This window comes from Haliotis asinina, chromosome 2, assembly GCF_037392515.1.
Source record: "Haliotis asinina isolate JCU_RB_2024 chromosome 2, JCU_Hal_asi_v2, whole genome shotgun sequence".
NCBI classification, from domain to species: domain Eukaryota; kingdom Metazoa; phylum Mollusca; class Gastropoda; order Lepetellida; family Haliotidae; genus Haliotis; species Haliotis asinina.
This window is the reverse complement of record NC_090281.1, coordinates 24,874,114-24,896,448: the sequence shown is the minus strand read 5'-3', so window position 1 is coordinate 24,896,448 and position 22,335 is coordinate 24,874,114. Positions and strand designations below refer to the sequence as shown.

General features: G+C 41.4%; 1 protein-coding gene across 1 annotated transcript; it reads right to left on the bottom strand.

Annotated features, from left to right (window-relative positions):
- Positions 1-3,056: 3,056 nt before the first annotated feature.
- On the bottom strand, positions 3,057-20,851 carry LOC137273462 (flavin-containing monooxygenase 5-like). The gene is made up of 5 exons (XM_067806161.1): positions 20,590-20,851; positions 8,853-9,218; positions 7,810-8,364; positions 7,364-7,529; positions 3,057-4,866 (listed from the first exon to the last, which is right to left on the bottom strand). Exons 1-5 carry the CDS (start codon positions 20,845-20,847, stop codon positions 4,610-4,612), a joined length of 1,602 nt encoding a protein of 533 aa, XP_067662262.1. The 5' UTR covers positions 20,848-20,851; the 3' UTR covers positions 3,057-4,609.
- Between the last annotated feature and the right edge of the window lie 1,484 nt (positions 20,852-22,335).

Below are 22,335 nucleotides of genomic sequence, written 5' to 3'. Positions count from 1 at the left end.
AAATGGAAGATGGAAACAAAAGTAAGGATGTTCTTGATCGTAACGAAATGTCTCCACAGTCAGTGCACATTCAAGGTATTTATTCCATCTAAAAATCATCACAAAATATAGGTCTGAGGCAGTGCAACCACACAACGATATAACATACAATAGTTTGTTAAAGCAAGTGCCGTCTGCTTATCTTAGTTCTCGTCTGCCATTGAAAAGCTCAGGGGCAACGCGTATTCGGACAAATATATTAAACACTAAACACAATGTGACCAGTCAGTACTTACTATGCAACCTGTATCCTCCACATTTTGGGGAATACACGAGGAGAGTAGAGCAAATATTCAGAAATATACTCCTCACAAAAAACTAAGCAACAAGCTTTTTCAGTGTGATACGAGGGGAAGTCAATAAGTTCATAGAAGTGGGTGCTGATATATCCTTGGTGATGTTGTCATTGGTGTCATTATTGAGTTGATTCATCTGTGACTCTGTATACTGATACCCAACCTTCCTCGAGCATTTACTTGAGAGTTAGAGCCTTTAAAAGACGATTACCCTGCACAAATCATGGAAACCTCCAAAACTGAGTTTCGTGCAGTTATCAAGTTTCTCACTAAAGAAGGTGTGAATGCAACCGAAATCCACAAACGCATGATCAATGTGTATGGCGAGGAAGCCCCTCAATATTCCACTGTGGCAAAATGGTCAGCTGAGTTTAAGCGAGGTCGCAGCTCCTTGGAAGATGACCCATGGTCAGGAAGACCTTCTGAAGCCATTACAGAAGATACAATTGCCCGGATCCAACGCTTAATTATGTCCGATCGGAGAATAAAGGTGGACGAGATAGCTTCAGAGTGTGGCATTTCACATGGAAGTGTTTGCACAGTGATCCATGAACACCTGCACATGTCCAAGGTATCCGCAAGATGGGTCCCTCGTAACCTAAATGCACATGATCGTCACCAGAGAGTTGAATCCAGTCGTGAGCTGTTGGACATCTACAACGCTGATCCTGATAACTTTCATGCTCGTCTGGTTACTGGGGATGAAACCTGGATTCATCACTGGGATCCCGAAACCAAACAAGAATCCATGCAGTGGAAGCACAAGCATTCTCCTGCACCCAAGAAGTTCAAAACACAACCTTCTGCTGGCAAGATCATGGCAACCGTTTTCTGGGATTCAAAGGGTGTGATTCTCATAGACTATAAACCACCTAAAACTACGATCACAGGGGCTTACTATGCTGACTTGTTGAAAAGATTGAGAGCGGCCATCAAAGAGAAGAGGCGTGGGAAGTTGACAGCTGGAGTCATGCTTCTCCACGACAATGCACCAGTCCACAAGAGCCGTGTTGCACAAGCTTCTCTTCAACAATGTGGCTTCGAACAACTAAACCATCCCGGATACAGTCAAGATCTGGCCCCCAGCGACTACTATCTGTTTCGCAATTTGAAATCTCACTTGCGTGGAACAAGATTTGCCAATGATGATGACCTCAAGGCAACAACAGAGGCGTGGCTGAGGGACCAATCTGAAGACTTCTATTTCAAGGGCATAGACAGTCTCAAAGACAAATGGGCAAAATGCATCGAGGTTCAGGGAGACTATATTGAAAAATAAAACCAATATCACAACCATTGTGTTCTGTTTTATATCGAGTTCTATGAACATATTGACTTCCCCTCGTATCTTATCAATATCAATAGCGATTTTACAATAGACATGTTACTGAAAGAATACATAACTTTTGGTGAATGTCATATTGGTTTATCTGATAACATTGATAATATCAACCGAATAGAACCACCTTCAGAAAAACCCAACAGAATATTCAAATGTGTGGTATGAATGCGCTCCACTTTTCATTCATGCTCTCTCATCGGCGTACACCTACCCGTAGTCATTCCTCTGGTTCAACAAGTGGGTCCTAGCTTTATTTTTATTGATGATAATACCCGTCCATGGATCATAACGCCTGAGAAGAGTTGTTAATGATGTTGTTTAGATCAACAACATCACACACATGGACTGGCCTCAAGTCACTTGATCTTTATGCCATTGAACATGCTTGGAACCTTATTGGAAGTCGTGTTTACATCTCCATGTTCACCCCCAGACTCTGGATGACCTCGACCAGGTGTTACAGAGAGCAGAACATTTCACAGCAGCAACTTTAAAGGCTGATTTGGTCACTGCGAAGGCATGTAGAAACTTGCATTTATGTTCATGGTGATCAAGCGAGTTACTGAACACTGCTTCACTGTTCAAAACTGACCTGAACGTTCATGTTGACATTTTGTTCCATCCATGCAAAAGATTTTGCACGACTGTTTCACGGATATATGCTTTTGATCATTTGTAAGTCTATTGCTGCTCATTATCAGTTCATTTTCTCAATCGTGTGTACATATATGTTTCACCTTTCTATTGTATCATTCCATGATTTGCAGTTTCAATAAATGAAAATGTAATGAGACTAAAGTTTGTGTTGCTCAACTTTCGATGAGTAGTATACATGGTGGAACGCGCAAATCTCTCTGCGTTATTCTCACAGCTTCTGAAGCTGAGCCCTCAGTTTACCGAACACATAAATGCCGTTTTCAAAATTAACATTGAAGTGCTGAGGAAGATAAGTATGTTGTTCACTAGTCCGTCGCGGACCCATGGTGTGATATACCCTCGAGGCTTGTTTATGTTCCCGTAGCCCGAAGGGTACATCAACTCATATTTTCCCTCGTGACAAGAAAACAAGTTCTAATGTTGTTATCTAAATGACATTTGATTCTTTATATGTGATTTATGTTTAGTGTGTTTACTGACAAGGGGGAAAGCGTTACTTGTAGTACTATTTGGTTATTGCTGTTCCAATGTCAGAGCATATATAATCAAGAAGTTGTTATAAAGAATATTACTTACTTATACTATTTCAGATGTCGGTGGGGTAGGCTACAGGTACAATGGGTACAATGTATGAAGCCCATTTCTGGTGTTCCCCGCCGTTCCCCGATATTGCAGTGATATTGGTAAAAACTCACTCACAATTAAGACAAACAAGGAATATGTTGAGTTCAAATTTCTTTTCTTGACTATAAAATACACGAGACAAGAATACATGAATGGGGTGAGCGGAATTCCAGTTCATCCCCAGGGCAGTCTAATACTGAACCTCCAGTTTACTCAGACTGGCCCCTGGAGCGTCTCCTACGAGCTCCCCTCTCCTGCTTGCGGTCGTCGCAACACGGGGAAAAAGTCTTAACGTTTGGTTACAGAATGAATTCTAAAACATACATTCACAATATATGAAGTACATGTTGATAAGGAAGAAAAAAGTAGCATAAATTCTGATTAAAAATTGAAAATACAGAAACCAAACGTGATTTAAATGAAGGCTGTATGATATTGAACTTTATAGGCAGACAGCAAGTCAACAACTGTAATCACGGATATACAATCTAGTGTGGATCCGTGAAAGCTGTGAACAATATTGATATCAAGCACCAGTATAAAACAAACTCAACAGATACAATGTTTAATCATTCAAATGCAATCGGCAGTATGTCAATATCAGTACTTCATGTGACACTCATAAGAAGGTTTATCCGCACTATAAATGTGAGTAAACATTTATGTTTTTTGCGGTCAGATTACTGTATAGAAGTCTGAATGTCAACACTTGTCTCTTGTACTTGCCATATTCCGAAGGCTTTAAGATCTGTTAGTGTCGTTTTTATGACCGTCCAGGTGTCATTAGTCTGGTGGCCTGCCATGTACAGTCAAAGGCAATTCCATCTCAGTGGCTTATACAACGCTGGAAGGAAATGCATTGAAACTGATTGAATACTTGTGAATATTGGTTTGGCTGCACCGACTTCCAGTTTTATTTTCACATTTCAGGAACACCAAACATGATGGCTAGGTCTTGGGTTCAATGTACTTTGTTTTCATTACTCAATGCCTATAGATACGCGGTTCCTGGAGTAGTATTGGCAGTTTGAACCTGGATCAGTGTTGGCTAACTGAACCCGGATTGGTGTTGGTAGAGTGAACCTGTATTGGTGTTGGTAGATTGAACCCGTATAGGTGTTGGCAGTTTGAACTGGATTGGTGTCGGTAGCTTGAACCTGGATTGGTGTTGGTAGATTGAACCGGAATTGGTGTAGGTAGATTGAACCTGAATTGGTGTTGGTAGATTGAACCTTGATTGGCGTTGGCAGTTTGTACTTAGTTGTACTGACAAATTAAATATGTTGTAGTGCTGAGAGAATAAATCTGGGGTAGTGTTGTCAGAATAAATCAGAAGAATGTTCTCAATACAATCTGAATCAATGTTGCAAGGATATATCTGGAGTAGTGTTAACAGATGAAAACCTTGAGAAGTGTTGACAAAATAAACCCAAAGAGTTTCACCATAATATACCTGGAGTAATGCTAACAGTATAAACCTGATGTGGTGTCGCTACTTACAGCAGAAAGTACCCATGAACTGAAAGCTTTCTGTTGTCAAACAGACCTTGAATTCCCAAGAGAAGCATCTCATACCACCATCTGTGTGAAATATGTCAATCTTTGAATGGAAGACTACTTAACGACCAGTGAAAAGCTTGTCACATCTCATTTAAAAGAATACTTTGTAAAGGATGGCAATCACCACCACTAACAGCACCAACGTAAGGAGTTTGTTGGACGACTGCTTCTGTGTTCCTTCAGGCAACGGTCTGGTCTTGAAAGGGTACTCCATTCTGTATGTCTGGGTCATGATGGCCTCCCGGGCTCCCGACCACTTGCCCGGCCCCCTCAGACGGTATTGGTAGGGGGTGGTGGGGCCGAAAAAGCACTCGAGTCCGAGTTTTGGATCGGTGAGAAGAAGACGACCTGAGACAGAGAGTTTGAGGAACATACAGACTGAAGAAAAATGTGTATATTATACCAATTCATTGTGTATAATAAGGATTCTGTAAACTGTAGTCACTATTGCTTCCCACCATTGTTTCACAACGGACTCAATAAGGCGGAACAAATGTCTGAAGTTTGTTCCATATTCTCTTTAGTCGGGGGATTAGGGATGATGCTAACATCAATCACGCGCTGAGTAAGAAGAATTTCCTGTTTAACTATGGAGACAATTTGTATTCAAATTTATTCGACTGACATCCCATATATTTTGCCATTTCGGTCCAGATGTTAAGTTAGTGACCCTGACGCGTGTGATGCAGGATTTTGAATATCTTTCTGCCATGTCAGCCTCTTTCTTCTCAGTTCGATTCTCAGACATTTGTTCACAGGATTTACAGCACGTATACTGAGCAAAACTGAAAACTTGAGATTAGCCTTTAAACATTACATTTAAGACTATGATTTTAGTTGTGTGCTTTGCATCATAGGAAAACAACAAAACCAATAACACCAACAACACCAAAAGAAATCTCGCCGAAACAACGAAAACGTTCATGGTGTCAAGGTATCCTCCAAAATGAAGTTCACTGCGTGGAGAACAATTCAGTTGGATGTCTCCAGTAACGGTAGTGACCTCCTCTTGCGTCTCTTCAGCTACACAATTCTCCTAATGGATCTTAGAACATTAATGAACACACCACGATGAGGACGTGACCATTGCTCAACAAGGTGACGCTGAAGATCTTGCTACGTCTGTGATGGATTGAATACATTGCTAATGAATACATCGACCCAGCACGCCTCATATTTGCTATATATTATTGAGGCTGGGGATACGCGGCAGTCAACCAAGAATTTGAGCACCGGTATTTTGTAGTAAATTTTGTGTAAGATTTGCTGTACGTTGTCTAGCGATGCCTTGTTGGAACGTCAGTCATAGGCCATATCTACGTATAAATGAAAGCAGGACAGGATGCAAAATCGTATCCCAGGACTGTTCAGCATGCCATTCGTAACTGCTCGTCTCTTTCCGTGATCTACAAAAGACTCGTACTCCTCTCGTCCGCCATTATTGCCAAGAATCGTGGCAAACCAATCAAATCGCGCGTAGTATAACACATTTCAAAACATGAGAATGGCGGAACCAACTTCGAAACTTCGCTAAACTATACCTAGCACAATTTAAACATAAACTTTGAGCTAAAGGATGGACAGCTTCCAACACTGAAACATATTTGCAGAGGGAATGGTCGTATTGCTGTTTTGCTCACTGGATGTATGATATTCTTACAGCCATGTTTCGAAGTTTAGATCTATCTTTCCTTGATATTGGTACTAGACTGTTTTCATCTCCATGCCCGTTCGTGATTAGACAGGACCCAGTCGTAAACATGGCCACGAGCGGGGTACGAGACGCTATCCGGCTTGCCGGAATGAAATGCGTAGTCAGTTGTGGGCAGCATGTATCCTCCCCTGAACGACAACAAAGGGAGACAACCGACCCCCATACCATTATGCTGCAGTCACCAAACTACTGCATGTCATGGTCTCGAACTTGAGCTGACGTTCACACCTTGCCTGCGGGCAGATCTCAATGTGAATAGACTGACTGATTGAGTTTAGTTTTACTCCGCTTTTAGCAACGTTCAAGCAACATCACAACCGTGGACACCAGAAATGGGCTTAAACATTGTTACCCATGTGGGTAACTGAATCCGGGTCTTCGGGGTGACAAGCGAACGCTTGAACCACTAGGCTACCCCAGTGCCTCCAGTGTGAATAGAGATTCGTCACTGAAGACAACTAAATCCCACTGTCTTTGACTGAACCTATGAGTTCATCTTTCTACTTGCGGAAGTTGCGGTAAAAAATCTGTTCGGAATATGACGTCATCGTATTGCTTGATCTCTCCGGATTGACGTCACATGTGATGCTCCCTGTCTCGGGACGGCAACAGTTCCACGTCTCTTGGAACACCGACAATAGACTGACCAGCATCAAGCCGCAATGCGGAACGTTGACGTTCTTGATTTTGAAGCCTTGGCTTTTCCAAACAAAGATTAATATGATAACTTTAGTATGTTTTCCAGCTCATATTCAATTTGTGTCTTCGGTAAAAGCAAACATGCACCTCATGACCTGACGTGTTTGCTTGTCACACGTGCATTTCGATTTTTCATCTTTATAGGCTACGAAGTAAGGTTTGCACCTGAACGTACAACTTTAAGCAAACAACTTTCACCTTCTGCTATTGTTTAATATATTTATAAATGTATTTGATCAAACAGAAAAAAGTAAAAAATATCGAAATTTACAAGTGTCCAGATTTCAGTTTTGCTGAGTATAGGTTTTAGACATTTAAACAGTGGTGAACGTTGCTGATACAACACTTGGGTATGCGGTGAAATGAGATAATTAAACACACTTCTTAGGAATAACCTCTCTTTCTACTAAGGGGAGATAATTCACCATTTACCTATATTCGGCCGACATCCCACAAGTTCTGACAGTTCATCCATGAAGTCGATGTACTCGACCTGAATGGTGTGACGCTGAGACTCGATATATCTTCCTGCCATGTTTGCCTCTTTCTTCCTAATGTCCTTCCACATCTCGTACTTTGACGGGAGACTGCATATGCCCTGGTGAACACAGATGATGACATGTGTAATGTGTTCGAAGGCACATTGAAGACTCTTCTATGGAAAGGGTTTTGTCGCCTCTATCTGTACACTTCAAAGTGTCCGTTTTGTAGTAAAAGGAATAAGGTCCAGATGCTCCAGCAAACTCTAAACACCAAATACACAATTCTCGAGACAATGGCTTGGTTTCACATTTGCAGAATCGGATCAGGTTTGTCAATACATTTTCCGATATAAATGTGTTCCAAATACCGAGCCAGTGAAAAAGAAAACTACTTACTTTGAACACTCTGGTTGCTAGGCGACACTGCAATTCTGCGAGGGACATAGTGGGGCCGAGAGGCTGCAAACAACCAATCACCACCAATGTCTGTTTAGGTAAGTCAGGTGGAAACATATATTTGAACATGTTGACCTTATTCTTCTGAACATCGATCACTGACTTGTCAATGAACGGGAAGCCGAAGATATACCCTGTAGCTAGTATGATAACGTCGATATCATCTTCCATCGTCCCGTCAACAAACTCCACACCAGTCTTGGTAAACCTCTTGATGTCAGCCTTGATCTTTAAAGAGCCAGTTGCGATTCTGTTGGGCATGTCATCGTTTATTGTAGGATGTTGAGCAAACACCGAGTGGTCTGGCTTCAAGGAGTACAGCTCGTGGTCTAAACGTTTGTTGATGTGTTTCTGAAGTATATTGTTCAGTATCCCTTCGGGCACGACGTGTCGAATTGTATTGATAAAACGTGTGTGTAGCTGAAAATCAGCTGGGATACCATTGGTCGCAATTCTGTTGAACACCCAGGTACCACGCCTCGTACTCAGAAACACCTGTGGAAAGAAGAATCTATCTTAATTCATCTTTTCGTGGAATTCAATATTCTTAAATGAACAATATATTTGAACTTACACAAACATATTTCGGTTGTATGACGGATGCATACAATCGGGACTAGACCAGACAATACAGTGATTTTGAATATCCATGCTGAGGGGTAATGGACACGCTAATAAATACATCATCATGTTGCATTAAGTATTTTGAAAACAGGATTTGACGATATCATTTCGTCAATATTGTGTTTTTGATGCTGCACCCTGCACCATAGGGTGCATATTAAGATGAAAAACTGGGTTTGTAAACTCACTAAGGCTGTGTAAACTCATGAAAGCTGTGTAAACTCAGAACCTGACAGTTGTGTAATCACCATTCAGTATGTTTGTTACAGGACACAGTCTGGTTTTGAATCTTTCCACCTTATACATTAACTCTCACTACATAAAGTCTAATGAGCGGTTTCAATATGATCGACACTTACCTGCCCCACCCTGCTCAGTTCCACAGCGACGTCCCCGCCCGAGTTACCGACCCCAATAACCACTATCCTCTTTCCAATGTACCCGATCCAGTCTTTGTAGTCGTGAGAGTGAAGGATCTTCCCCTGAAAGTCTTCTTGGCCTGTGAAGTATGGCAAGTTCTTGCTGGCGTGATGACCAGTGCACACCATCACTGCGTCAAACACCTGCGTCTCGTCACTTCCGGTCTTATGATCTCTGATCTGCAGATCCCATTTTCCGGTCTGCTCGTAGTCACTCGACTTCTTGACGGACAGGATCTCTTTGTTGTATTGGATGTGTTTTGTCAGGTTGAAGGCATCTACATACATCTTGAAGTACTGCCATACCTGGAGTCAGAAATCGTTTGACGTGGGAATAAAGTCATGAGGACCTGCGTATCACTCTCTAGTAGTCCTCAAGAAATGACTTGAGATTTAAGTTATGAGAACATGTGTTTCACTCTCTAGTTGACCTCAACGGTTTGCATTTTGGTAAAGCTACATTAATCCCTGGTGCCATTTCCATGACGTCACGATCTCAAGTCACCCTCTCTTGGTGTTCAAGAACATCTTATCAATCAATCAAAGCTTGATGTAATGAATATGAAATGGTCAAGGGAAGACTTCGAATGGACATATGGACATTTTGAGGTGTTGTATCGTCATGTTAGTGAGTTCTCCAATGTTAAATTTCACACAAAAAAACTTTGTCGAGTGGGCTAGGTACCCTGCTGACTGGTCCGTTAGCCCAAACGGGTGAGCAGATGGGTGAGGGATGTGGCTGGGTTGCAAATGAGCCTCACTAATGAAACTTGCCATCACTATAACCAAGGGAAATCTTACAGCTACTGCTGCTGCTACGACTAGAGTACACCACTCTCGCTCCTCCCTTAATCTTTCATATTTATCAGTTCAAATGGGAGGGCATGGTTTGATTCATTTCTACATTTTATTGTGCATTTTTGCATACATTTGTTTGTCTGATAATCCTCTCCCACATCATGTCAAAACTCTTAATGAAACCAATGCAGTGCAGAGCTATCTAAAACACCAAGGATACTGGACAGAATATTAATTGTCAATTTGCCAGTGCCATATCAAGACTGAAACTGAATTTTGAATTTGAATGCTCTCTGAACGACTTCTTGACCGAGTTCAGATGCAGGGTGTTGAGACGAGTATCCCTGCTGAGTATTTGGCGTAGATGGCGTTTGCTCGCTCGAAAAGTGAAACAGAAGGAGTTTTCTTTGCTGGCCTTTCCCATTTACTTCCCACTCGAAACTGTCAATGTGAGATTTTGTGCGAAATTGTAAATAGGGCTCTCACGAGTCCAAAATATTGGACTCGAGTACTCGAGGGGTCAGACCCGAGTACCCGGCAGTCTGGATGCCTTACTAAAGCCAACATTCAAGCATACACATGGCTGTTCCAACTTCTAGTCTACGAATAATGAAACCTGTACACATGAATGTAAACTTTATTGAATAAGGAACTGATATTCAACGTCAATGGAAGTATCTATTACCTCTTTACTATAGCAAAAAACATGTGATGGGAGTGTAAGTGTCATTGTGACATTTAAATCTCAGAATTTTATTCAACTTAGTATAAATGTTGTTTAACAAACGATCATTGTTATTGGTTTGTATTACAAGTAGGTAAGTGCAGTTGTTAGAACAGTGAAACAAATATCCTTGCGATACGTGATGAGCGTTACCTTCGACCGACCCTACTTTTTTTCGGTGTGTCATTTAATGTCCACAACCCCCCTGTAATACAGACCAGTAATAGCGATCTGAAACTATGATCATTCGTTAAAAAAGCTACATGTACTTTTCTCTGGAGGTAAAACACATTCTGAAATATGATGTGCAACTGGCAAGTTAAAATCATGAGAATTCACAATATAAATTTGAATTTGTTCGATTTACTTTTTTTGTTTAAAGTGAAATTAATCGGTACGTTTCTTTGTTAACTGCAAACAAACTATAGACGATACGTCACATAGTCAATGAACCTTGATCATGGTTAAAACACGTGCGCAAGGTGGAGTATTTAGACAGATCATTTATTGATTGGTATTGCTTTAGATATCTTGCAGTGATGGAACTTATAGAATAAAATATATAAAACAGGATTGATGTTTTTAAGACTTCTTACAGTGAATACGTTGTTTTAACCCAAAGACTAAACATATTTTGAGTAACACTACACTGATTTTCTTCTCACGAAAACTCCACTGAACGGAGATGCCGTCAATGGTATGTATTGTGATTAAAACTTTAGCTATTTCAGGATTTAGGTCTCCAAGTATGAATGTTATTTGGAATGCGTATGTATGTGGTAATTGTTGAAGTAGTAAGTTAAACTCTGAAACACGAAGGATAGGAACGACTGATTATCTATGTAGAAAAGGAGAATGAAGACTAATTGTATCAAATTATATGTTTAATGAAATTATTCCAAGAAAGCAAGAACAGAAGGTCAGGTTTTATAGAACAGAGTTCTATTAAAACGACATATTTTAGTAATTTCTTTCATTTTTGCAATTAGAATTTGCTGACATAACTATCACGAAACAACGAGTGAATAACAACTTCTCAAAATGAAAAATATCGATGCAAGCCCGTATGCACTCACATATAACCTACAGTTTTTAGTGGCAGTGATATAGCCATGAGTGGTTACGCTAGACCACATGTCCGTAGTTGGGGCAACGCCAGGTACTGTTTTGAGTTTTGATATTATATTCTCCATGCAATCTTCATATCATGTCATGATGTAGTTCTGAATTACCGCAGTACATGGAACCGGGTACTTTGGGTTCAGTGCTTCACAGAAAGCCCTGAAACCCTCTCCTTTAACAAAGTTTAATGCTCGCATATCTTATCGCACATAAGCATTTCTTTTTCGTAACAGCTTCATAACATTTTCTGTCAAGAGGCTTGCGACTTTTGCGAATAAAACTTACCAAAGTCCCTAGCGTTGCTTACTGAGCTGGGTTTTCTTCTGCTTACAGTGCTTATTTGCGGGTAAAGAGCAATAGAGGTGGAATTTCAGGGATCAAATATGCGTCCAGACTTTGAACTTTTTCCCACGACCATACATTTTGATTGCGTGAGACGTTTAAAACTATCTCCCTTGCAAGTCCTCAAGTCCATTCAATTGGACTCGAGTCCTCCTTTACCTGACTCGGACTCCTGACTCCTTTACCAGAGTACTCGAGTACTCGTGAGAGCCCTAATTGTAAATATGAAATACAGATTGTGTAATGAATTCACTACTGAGTGGTTAACAACTTTTGAGTCTATGTCAAGAATTGAAATGGACACAGTGTCTTGAGAGTTACCTTAATTACCGTCTTCACCAAGCTTTTTGCTTGGACTATGAGATGCAATAACGGTCCAGAACGTGTGGGTTGCATCATGAAAATGCTGCAAATCTGATTCTGTCCTTGATAAAGCCATGAGTCTTATGTATGCTTATATATTTTCTGTGCCTTTTGAAAACATTGTGAATGGCAAGATTCAGGAAAAGCACGCTAAGTATGCTGATCTTGCCTTTGAAATGTTGTGCTTGCATCTCAAGAACACTGTCGCCATACTCCCCATAGTTTTTAAGTTCCTTTGGTTTGATACCTCATGATCTCTCAGCACAGTTTAGTAGAGTGACTGTGTTCTCCACAGTTCTTCTGGCACTCTTGTTAAAGCGAAAAGCTGTGTTATTAGGGAGTCTGCATATTCTCCGGAAAGTTATTGGTGGGCTTAACTGGGTGGCACATCTTGGGAGAAATCGCTGTCAGGCTTGTGTGTTGGTAGGCGGAACAAGGGTCCATGAGATGATGATGAGCTGTATCAGCCTGACTGCATCACCCAATCTCCACGTGCAGCATTTTGTATTTAAATATAATTGTATTTTGCTGTTTCTGACGGGACTTCCTACACCTTTTGTCATGGCAAATTTTTAACCATAACACATTTTGTATTTAAATAAAAATGAAAACAATGATAATAAGGGTCTGATGATGTACCCCTTTCAGTGGAATTCAAATATTCCCTGAACCAAACGTACATCATCCATTTAGGGCTGCTCCCCATACTGGTTTACGACTACAGACCAACAAGGAGCAAACCGCCTTTCCGTGGTTCTGGACCACCATCATCTATACTACTTGGAAAGCTTTATCCCACAATATAGCTTTTTTCAGGCCCCTAGGTCCCATCACCCTGTATCGACCACTTTTGAATTGCAATTTTAACTTCAACGGTCCCTATGAACATATGTTAACATCGACGAAACAGTTTAACGTGAATCTCCTATGATTTCTTTGGTTTTCATAATGAACAATCGTTGAGCATGATTTTATTATCGGTAAGTGCAGTGGAAATATGGCCGTCTATGGTGTTCAGCTTTACTTCAGCCAGAACCTTGATCTCGTTGTGTTTCAACACTTTATAATGCAATCTGTGGGATGAAAATCTACAAACCAGCCTCACCAACCCTATCACACCAGCTGATATTTCGAAGCCTAACACTACTGATGTAGCCATGATGGTGGTCAACAACCCCACTCCTGCTGCTCATAGACCCACACTGGTAGTCATAAGGGCAGTATCAGCGTCATCCACAATATTGAAAGCTCTATGGTATTTCTTGTACAGCGCTGCCCACATATTGCGGTCTTGTTCTAGCTTGCATTTTATGTCACATATCTGTTTCAGCCAAAACCCGTCTATGGTTTCCATTGTCTTCGCTACTTCTTCTATGTTTGGGTCCAGCCCCATCCTGTGTGTATATTACATGTTACAAGCTACATTTTAATTGTGCTATACTTAATTTTTTATCAATGTATTTGAGACTTTTAAAGATTCTTTTATTGTTTAGGAAAATAGGTGTGAGTTTAATTGGTGAACCTATACTCACGCTAACACAGTCGAAGCTTACTTTGTCTAATAACCGTGGTTGGCCATTCGATATTTGTATGACGATACAGGATCGTTTGAAATTGAATTCGGAGTTCATTTGTATGCTTACCCCAGGCAAAAGTTGACGGTCCTCATCCCTATCAATGAAAGATAAAAAGAGAATTCTATGATAGGTGTGGAGTTCTGCGCCATAGTTAAATAGTCCACTTCAGGAAAGAGCATCTCAAACCTTAACTTTGTATCTTTTATCGAGAACACTTTATCAGGGCAATTCCTAGCTGTGAAAAGTATTAAAATATTATCCAAAATGAAAGACCCGGTTATGCTACCACTGTCTAAAGAGAGGTAAGGTGAGATGATGACCATGTTGTTACGCCATTCAGGTTCTTTGATGTCTGCTAACGACACTCGCCTATGCATGTTGTCTTCCTGAGGCTGGTCAAACCCCACCACATCCCCTAGGTCGTTAAGCGTGACGTTGGGACGATGCATTGTTCCCTGTTATTACAAAATAGTTTCCAATTGTCTTCTTGATAATCTCTTGGGGGTGTACTTCAACACTATGAGGTGTATGTTTTCTGGCAGGAAGATCTTGATGATTGATATCGTGTCTTTCACAACAACGCTGACTCCCTGCAATTGTCCCCAGGGTATACTTGGATGAAGCGTCGAATTCATGGTTAGTTTGGATTTTGTTTATGCTGGTGAATTCAGACACCAACTGCAATGCCATGTCGTTCTTACCAGGTTTACTCGATAGCATGTGTGCTGCCATGTTTGATAGTGGGCTGATGATTACACTACGCTTCTGCACCAGTACGTAAGCTATGATCAGTGTTCCATTGTAGGGGGAGCTGAGACTAATGTGGAGAAACCCACTTGTCATTGTGCTCAGCTGGTTGAGATGAATGCACAGCTCTCGGTATGGCACTAACCTTGGTAACTTCATGCCAGTGACGGTACTTTTTTTTTATTGTATTTTTTATCTTGCCCTGTGGGCAACCTCGCCAACAGTCAGCTGAGCCTCAAGGGGTTTATTCGCTTGTTGGTTGACACAACTGTTTCATTTGAGTTGTTTATCTTGAGTTCGGCTCCCAGGGTTTTGAAGACCTTGTCGCTTAGTGAACCCAGCCGTCGATTATCTGGTTGTGGGTGTTACTGACGAACAGCTTGTTGTTGTGGCTTATGTCCATTCAGCTGATACACGCAATCGATAACGCGTCAGGGAAGCTCGAAGTCTCACTCTGCGATATCGTCTGTATGCAATAATTAAGTCAATTTTCCTCAGATTTATGTCTTTGGAATCGACTTTGCGAGTGTAGTACTTTTCACTTTTACATTACCATTCAAAAAACCATTAAAAGTACAATGTATGTTACGTCTTTTCATACAGACTGCTGCACCAGGTACAGACAAGTCAAGAGCTTGGTCAACATCTGTAACAACTAATTTTGTTGCTTCAACAAAAGAGTAGGAGGCTTGTTTTATATTGTTGGTGTACACATCTGACTTACTATGGTTCCATACAATTCTGTCGGAGCAGTTTATGTCAGTGTTATGATTATTTTTGTTATTTATTAGCTGGTGGCTTTGCTCATGGACTTTGAGTTTTGCCGTTAATGGCATGTGATCTGAATCTACTCGGGTCTCTACATGGAACGATTCAATCAGTTCAAATGCATTAACATTGGCAATGCAAAAATCAATTACAGATGATTCCTGGCTAGATACATACTTAAACTCACCAGCTTTATCTCCTTGCACACGACCATTCAGGATATACAACTTGTACGTATAACACAGTTCTATTAGCATTCTACCAAATCTGTTGTTTGAGTTATCACAAGACTGTCTCTTGTCAAGGGGCACTACCTCTTCGTTAGGGAACACATCTCCCAGAAAGTTCGGTTGTGGTTCAGGTGGTTCATTGCCTGTCCCAACCCTGGAGTTCAAGTCACCTGTGATAACTATATGACAGTCAGAGAGGATATATCATTGGTCAAGTAGTTCTGTGCTTGTTGGTTTCCCACATGATGTATAGTATGTTGACTCCTCGGGTGGTATGTAGAGACCTATCAAAATGACATCTTTTCCACTTTGCAATATCTGTTTAGAAATAAGGAAGGCAATTAAACTATCGATATCCAGCTTCCATAAACTGCAGAATTTGGATATGCTGTTATGTATGAAAGCAGATACACCTCCCGACAGTCTCCCATGTCTAGCAGTATTTATTGCATTCGCTATACATTGTGTATAGTCAGATAATTCAGGGACAACAATGATACTGTCACTAAACGTCTCATGCAGAAAAAATATTTGAAACCTAATCAAGTAGGAAATGAAATCTGTATCCTCAGATTTAGAGGCTATACCTTTGATGTTCAAGCAAGGAATCTCTAAAACATGTGTTAGTGAGTACTCATCTGATATGCTATAAGCTGATGGGGCAGGATGCTTAGGGCCTTGGCCACACCCCTCTTACTCAGGAGTCCCAGTATATGGAGTCTGTGCTTCAGCCACTGGACTGCTGCCATGTGTGGGTTCAGACCCTTGCAGGGAGCAGGACATATCCTTACACATATTGTCAACAGTGCTCTCTAGTGAAGAGCACTTCCTATGCACGTCTGACAGCTGATCCTTAAAACCTTCTATTTCTCTCATCAATGATGAAGGAAAGTCTCTGACCTCAGAAATTATTGAGGATTTAAGATTGCTCAGGTCTTTCACAGTGATAGGGCCAGGATTTAGTTCAATGTCATTGGAATGAATGATCTTCGTTTGCATGATCGTAGTATACGAGTGAAAACAACCCGGGCATACGAACGAGTTTGCAATGAATCCGGTATCAATCCGAAGATGGTGTGGTGTTTGCCGTTCCCGAACCATAGGTTGGGCGTTCCAATCGTTCACAAAGGGCCTCTCATAAAATCCAGCTACGATGTGGTTGTAAAGTGGGGTTACAACTCATATCATTATTTAAATACAAACGAGTGGGACAACCGATCATGGCTTTCGACTACAGCAAGGATCAGTCGTGCCGGCACCATCCGCTTAAGGCACTCTATTTGAACTGTGATGCGTTCCACTATAATAGGTAACGGAACCGATTATGATGCTCAGAAACTGTTTGTGTCTGACGACGCCATAGCCAGCCCGGTTGATCAGCTGACACCCATCAATCGATACCAGAACACATTGCAATACGCCTGATCTAAAGTCGACTATGTGTTCAGGATTGAGCTGTACATTGCCCCGAGCAACATGCAAATGAGGATACACAAAGGGGTTTCGGGTTACAACAACAAAATAATCATTGCCACGGCCAGCCAAAATTTGGGCATCAACCCCGACGTCCCCCACACCCCCACTTGGTGAAACTGGTATGGTTGCACCACCTCCTGAGTCAAGGGATAAACCAATACTGAGGGAAACGTCCACTGCATACATGCAGGCAGCCAATCAGCAACATATCAATCAGAAAACAGCGCTGTGGTAGGGGTATCACAGTCGGCATGTATCTCATTTGACTAAAAATTCCTTAGCGGACACATACACCAGCCCAGCCATGGCAACGACGAATGCCCACGTCACAGTTTTACCCAGCTGGTTAAGCAGCCACCAGACGATGCTACCAAGGATGCCGGGCAGGGCTTCAGCAGCCTTACCAGCGAGTTTAGCCAGTGCTTCCCTGAGGGATTTGAGACGCTTTTTCATCCAGTCTCTGACGTCACCCCCGCCAGGTTAGGGGGAACCACCACTGGGGGAAGCCCCCGTCAGTGATACGACCAGGATGGTGGGGATGGTGATCCCTTGCTCTTGGAAGAGGAATCAGATCCTGTTGGCCAATGTGGTGTCTTCATCCAGCAGACGATCGATGGTTCCTGTGAAGGAAGATGTTCCCCCGTTCGAGGAAACTCTGTCTCTCATCTTCCAAGTTTTTTATTCTTTCCTCGATACAGAGCTTGATATCCTCGTCTTCCCTTTTGGCGAGTTTGTTTTTTATAAGCGATTCGGCCCTCGAGTACGTTCAGCTTCTCTATGTTGTTCATGAGCTTTACACAAACGTTTTGCAACACATTGCCTAACCCTCGCAGTTCTGGAATTGTGAATTCGAATCCGGGTAAGGGTTTGTTCCAGTACATGGTCAATATTTCTTTGAAGCCATCTGATGCTTCTTTAGTGCATTGGGATATATCACCTCCACCGCTGAGTTCAGCCCTGGTGGCTTGCAGTGTTTGAACGACATTTGGAGGAAGCTTAGGATAATCGACTATGTTCAATTCCTCATGGATAAAGTCGACACCATGGCGACTGGCTACCGTTGACAAAGCAATAGTTTTTCTCGTGCAGTTGTTCATGAGATCCACCTCTGGGCGAGCCTTCAGTTGTAGAATTCGCTTATCATTGTTGATGAACTTTGAATAATCTTGGTAGGGCAGCTTGATGTAGTCTCTATCGTTTTTCAAACTATTGTAATAATCGTCTACAGCCCTGTTTAGGAGTTGTTTGCTCAAGGGGGCAAACGAGGTCTTCTCTCTTTGGGGTGCGGGCCCACCCACCCGCCTGTCAGGTGAGGACACAAAATCATCCATCTCATATCCTTCAGCGATTATTATTAAATATTAAACTTTTATATCTCATGTATGTAACAAATGTAAGGAAGAAAGTTAGATAGTTCCTTTCTGAAGGCTAAGAGAGCCTCTCAGCGTTGAAAGCTGTGCGTCATTCGGTGACCATCAATGATAATCCAAGCAAGATCGACCAGAACCAAACGCTGCTGGTTAGATTCCCCAACCTGGGCGAGAATGACGTCATAGTGCCATGCACAACACGACTGGTGTTCAACATCACGTTGGCTTCCTGCAACTACAAAGGTGAACTCGTGTGGAATATAGGTTGTGCCATCATCAAGAAAACCACCATCAAAATCAGCGGCAACAAGGTGCTGAGCGTAGACGATAGCGACGTGTTTTATTGCTACATGGATCTCTGGAAAAGCAATGGTGAACGTGATAACGACATGTGTTCAGGATTCGTGTCCATGGACCAGGGTTGCGCGTTGGATATGCTTTTACGCAGGATCAGCTTGACAAGATCTTGTCAGACAGAGCCATCACCGAAGCGTACGGAAATCGATTTTGCATTCTGTTGGACTTTGAGCTGCTAACGAGCATGCGCGTTCCTACCAGGTGACGATGGGGGGATGGGTTGGAATACAAACTAATGTTTAACGACTACAGCAAAGTCGTGTGTACACCCAATGGTGATGAGGCCAGTTACAACATCAACAACATCTCGAGTTCGACATGGTCACTAGCCCGGAGCTGGATGAGCAGATTCGAAACCAGTACTCGGGAAGGCTGTCCATCCTCTACAAAAGCATTCACGTAACAACAGCAACATGTTGTGGAAAATCAACTTAAACATCCTGGCATGATCGATGAAAGGCATCTTGATCATTCCATTTACCAGATGGCGGAAAACCTCCGAAATCAAGTGGCAGCAGACCCAAAACTTCGAATGGACATAGAAAGAAGGTGGCCAGTCAATTAAATAACTAACGTTGTCTTTTCCCCATATGAAAATGACTTATGAAATGAAGGCATTACCTTCAAGATTTCAGTGGACTGTTTATTACATGACATTAACAGCAATGTGTATGACGCTTCCTCAAACTAGAGGAACTTCATACGGTTATAAAAAGTAAACTCGGGTCTAATGCTAAGAATAAAAGCCCAAAGAAAAAATGGTTTTAAGTCAAACAACATGAAACTAGAAAAAATATTTCCTGGCTTGATGTGTGCTCTTCCAGGTTTTCCATCAGGAGCACAGTTTACCCTCTGCTACAAGGGTACAAGAGCTGTGGTGGGTACATATATTTTAATATACTGGACAAAATATGTCAGGGATATTGAATTTTGATGACTGATATTTTTATCAGTATGTCAATGAATAAATACATAACTATTCATAATTTCAAAAGTTCCATATATCCCTAACTATTTTTGTCCCGTATAATAATAGTCAAGTATTGCAGGGGTGATCATCATTTGATGCAAGGCGAGATGACATGATTTTTAAACCTACATTGCGGAGTGCATGCTCATGCATATGTGAGCCGTCTTGTACGACCGAAACGCGTTCGTTTTTTGCACCCCTCTTAGTTTACAGTGTCAGGCATGTTTACATGGACCGTTTAGAGGGCGTCGGTATATGGAGATTATTTGTTTTATCCCCACACAGAGAGAAAGGAAGACAGCTACACAGTCATACATGCAGGTACATGTATAGGGCTCACTGCAAGGAACGTGACTGTAGTTGCACCAGGGGCCTGTTGCCATAATACAAATTGCACCAAAGAAGGCCATGCTGCATCCTGTCCCCATCTAATTATCAAAATTAGGGAAATTAGGGAAATAATTCAAAACAAAAAATACTTTGTTACATCAAATCACGACCAAGAAAGAGTTAAAGGTCGTGGAGAAGAAATGGAGAAGAGGAAAGATTACCTTGTGTCCTACGTAGTCATTGGGGTGGACTGACCAGAAAATATGACCATAACCGTGAGCAGCGATTGACGATATAGGACCTAAACAAACCTATAGTATATTCTCAGGCCACTACCATTAGGAGTACAAAGTCCTTGCAAAACCAAACGTACACACAAAACACATACAAACACACATACAAACACACAATCAAACACACACACACAGAGACAGAAACACACAGACAGGTACGCACGCACTCACGCACTCACACAGACACTCACGAAATAAACAATGCGTTACCTGAGTGTTATGCATGAAATTGGGCGACTCCTTGGATATAGGGTAGTCGCTGAGACACATTAACTCCTTGCTTGAGTTGATGACAGTTGACTTCATCACGCACGCTTGATCCTCCCGGACTTTTTCCGTGAAATTCCATAATCCCCCGAGCTCGTCAGTTCGTTCAAAACAAAACGGCTCCAGATTTTCGTCCATACAACATTTAATGGCAGTTAGACCGCTGCACCCGGCTCCAATGACTGCCACCCTCTTCGCCATTTTGACTTTTACAGTGTGTGCAGCGAGTGCAAAGAGTTGTCTGACCCTTCCCTCTACACTATCTATATAGAGCAGCTGACTTTTAGAAGGTCCTTTACCCTCATGGTTTCGTTATGATGAATTTGTTTGGCGATAGAGTGCATGTCTGCTTGTAATTCCTCAGGCCGTCTGCCCCAAATAACCACAAGAGCTGCTTTTCGGATTGTTTTTTAATTTGGAGATTTTCATTATCAGCAATCAAATCGTATTTGTAATCTTTAAAATGAAATTTGCTTTATTTTGGTTTAAAAAAAACTTGAAGATGGAAACAAAAGTAAGGATTTTCATGATTTTAAGGAAATGTCTCTGCAGTCAGTGCACATTCCAGATATATTTTCCATCTAAAAATCATCCCAAAATAGAAGTCTGAGGCAGTGCAACCACACAACGATATCTTATACAACAGTTTGTTAAGGCAAGTGCCGTCTGCTTATCGGAGTTCTCGTCTGCCATTGAAAAGCTAAGGGGCAACGCGTATTCGGACAAATATATTAAACACTAAACACAATTTGACCAGTCAGTATGTACTATGCATTCCGTATCATCTACATTTGGGGGAGTACACGAGGAGAGTGGAGCAATGAAAATCATGGGTATTCAGAAATATACTCTTCACAAAAAACTAAGCACCAAGCCTCTTCAGTTAATTATCACCCATCCGGTTAGGAGATCCCGTGTTATATCTTTTTGATATTTGCACAGTGTGTAATTTAGTGATTCTCGGCGTTGATTCGTCTATCGTAATTTCTGCATTCTCATTGGATGACGGAACTACTTTCACACTACTATGTTCATTCGTAATGTTTCATGGATTCATTGATAAATAGAACGTGCTGTAATCTCACTGATTCGGGAATTTTAAACAGAACGAAAACAAACAAACAAACAAAAAATAACAAAACAAACAAACAAACAACAAACAAACGAACAAACAAAAACAACAACAAAAAACATACAAGATTTCGATTCTGATGTTAATTACATGATTTACTTCATTGACAATACAGCATCATCGACTTAAAACATATTTTGTAATAGAAAAAAGTTTATAATTGATACCATCGCCTCTTATAAACAAACATGGCTACCCAGTTAACGCCAGTCAAGGTCAATGACCTGGTCAAGGTGGATGGAGACTGGACACAACTACTAAATCCCTTTCCGAATATGGGAAATGGAAGTTGCAAGGTACACAATGAAAGTGTTGCCCGAAACAATCCCGAGCGTGTCAGCTTCTCATCAAAGCCCCCACCTGCCTCAGAGTGTCATAAATGGCTTACTGCAAGATGAATTTTTGATCCCCAAATCGAAAACAAAGATTTAGACAGGTTTGTTCCTGTTTCTGATCATGGCATTGATAACTTCTTGGCTGCCAACGAATACGAAAACACAATGAAAAGGACAAAAATGGACATGAATCTTCTTCAAAGATTTCTCCGTGTGAGTCTG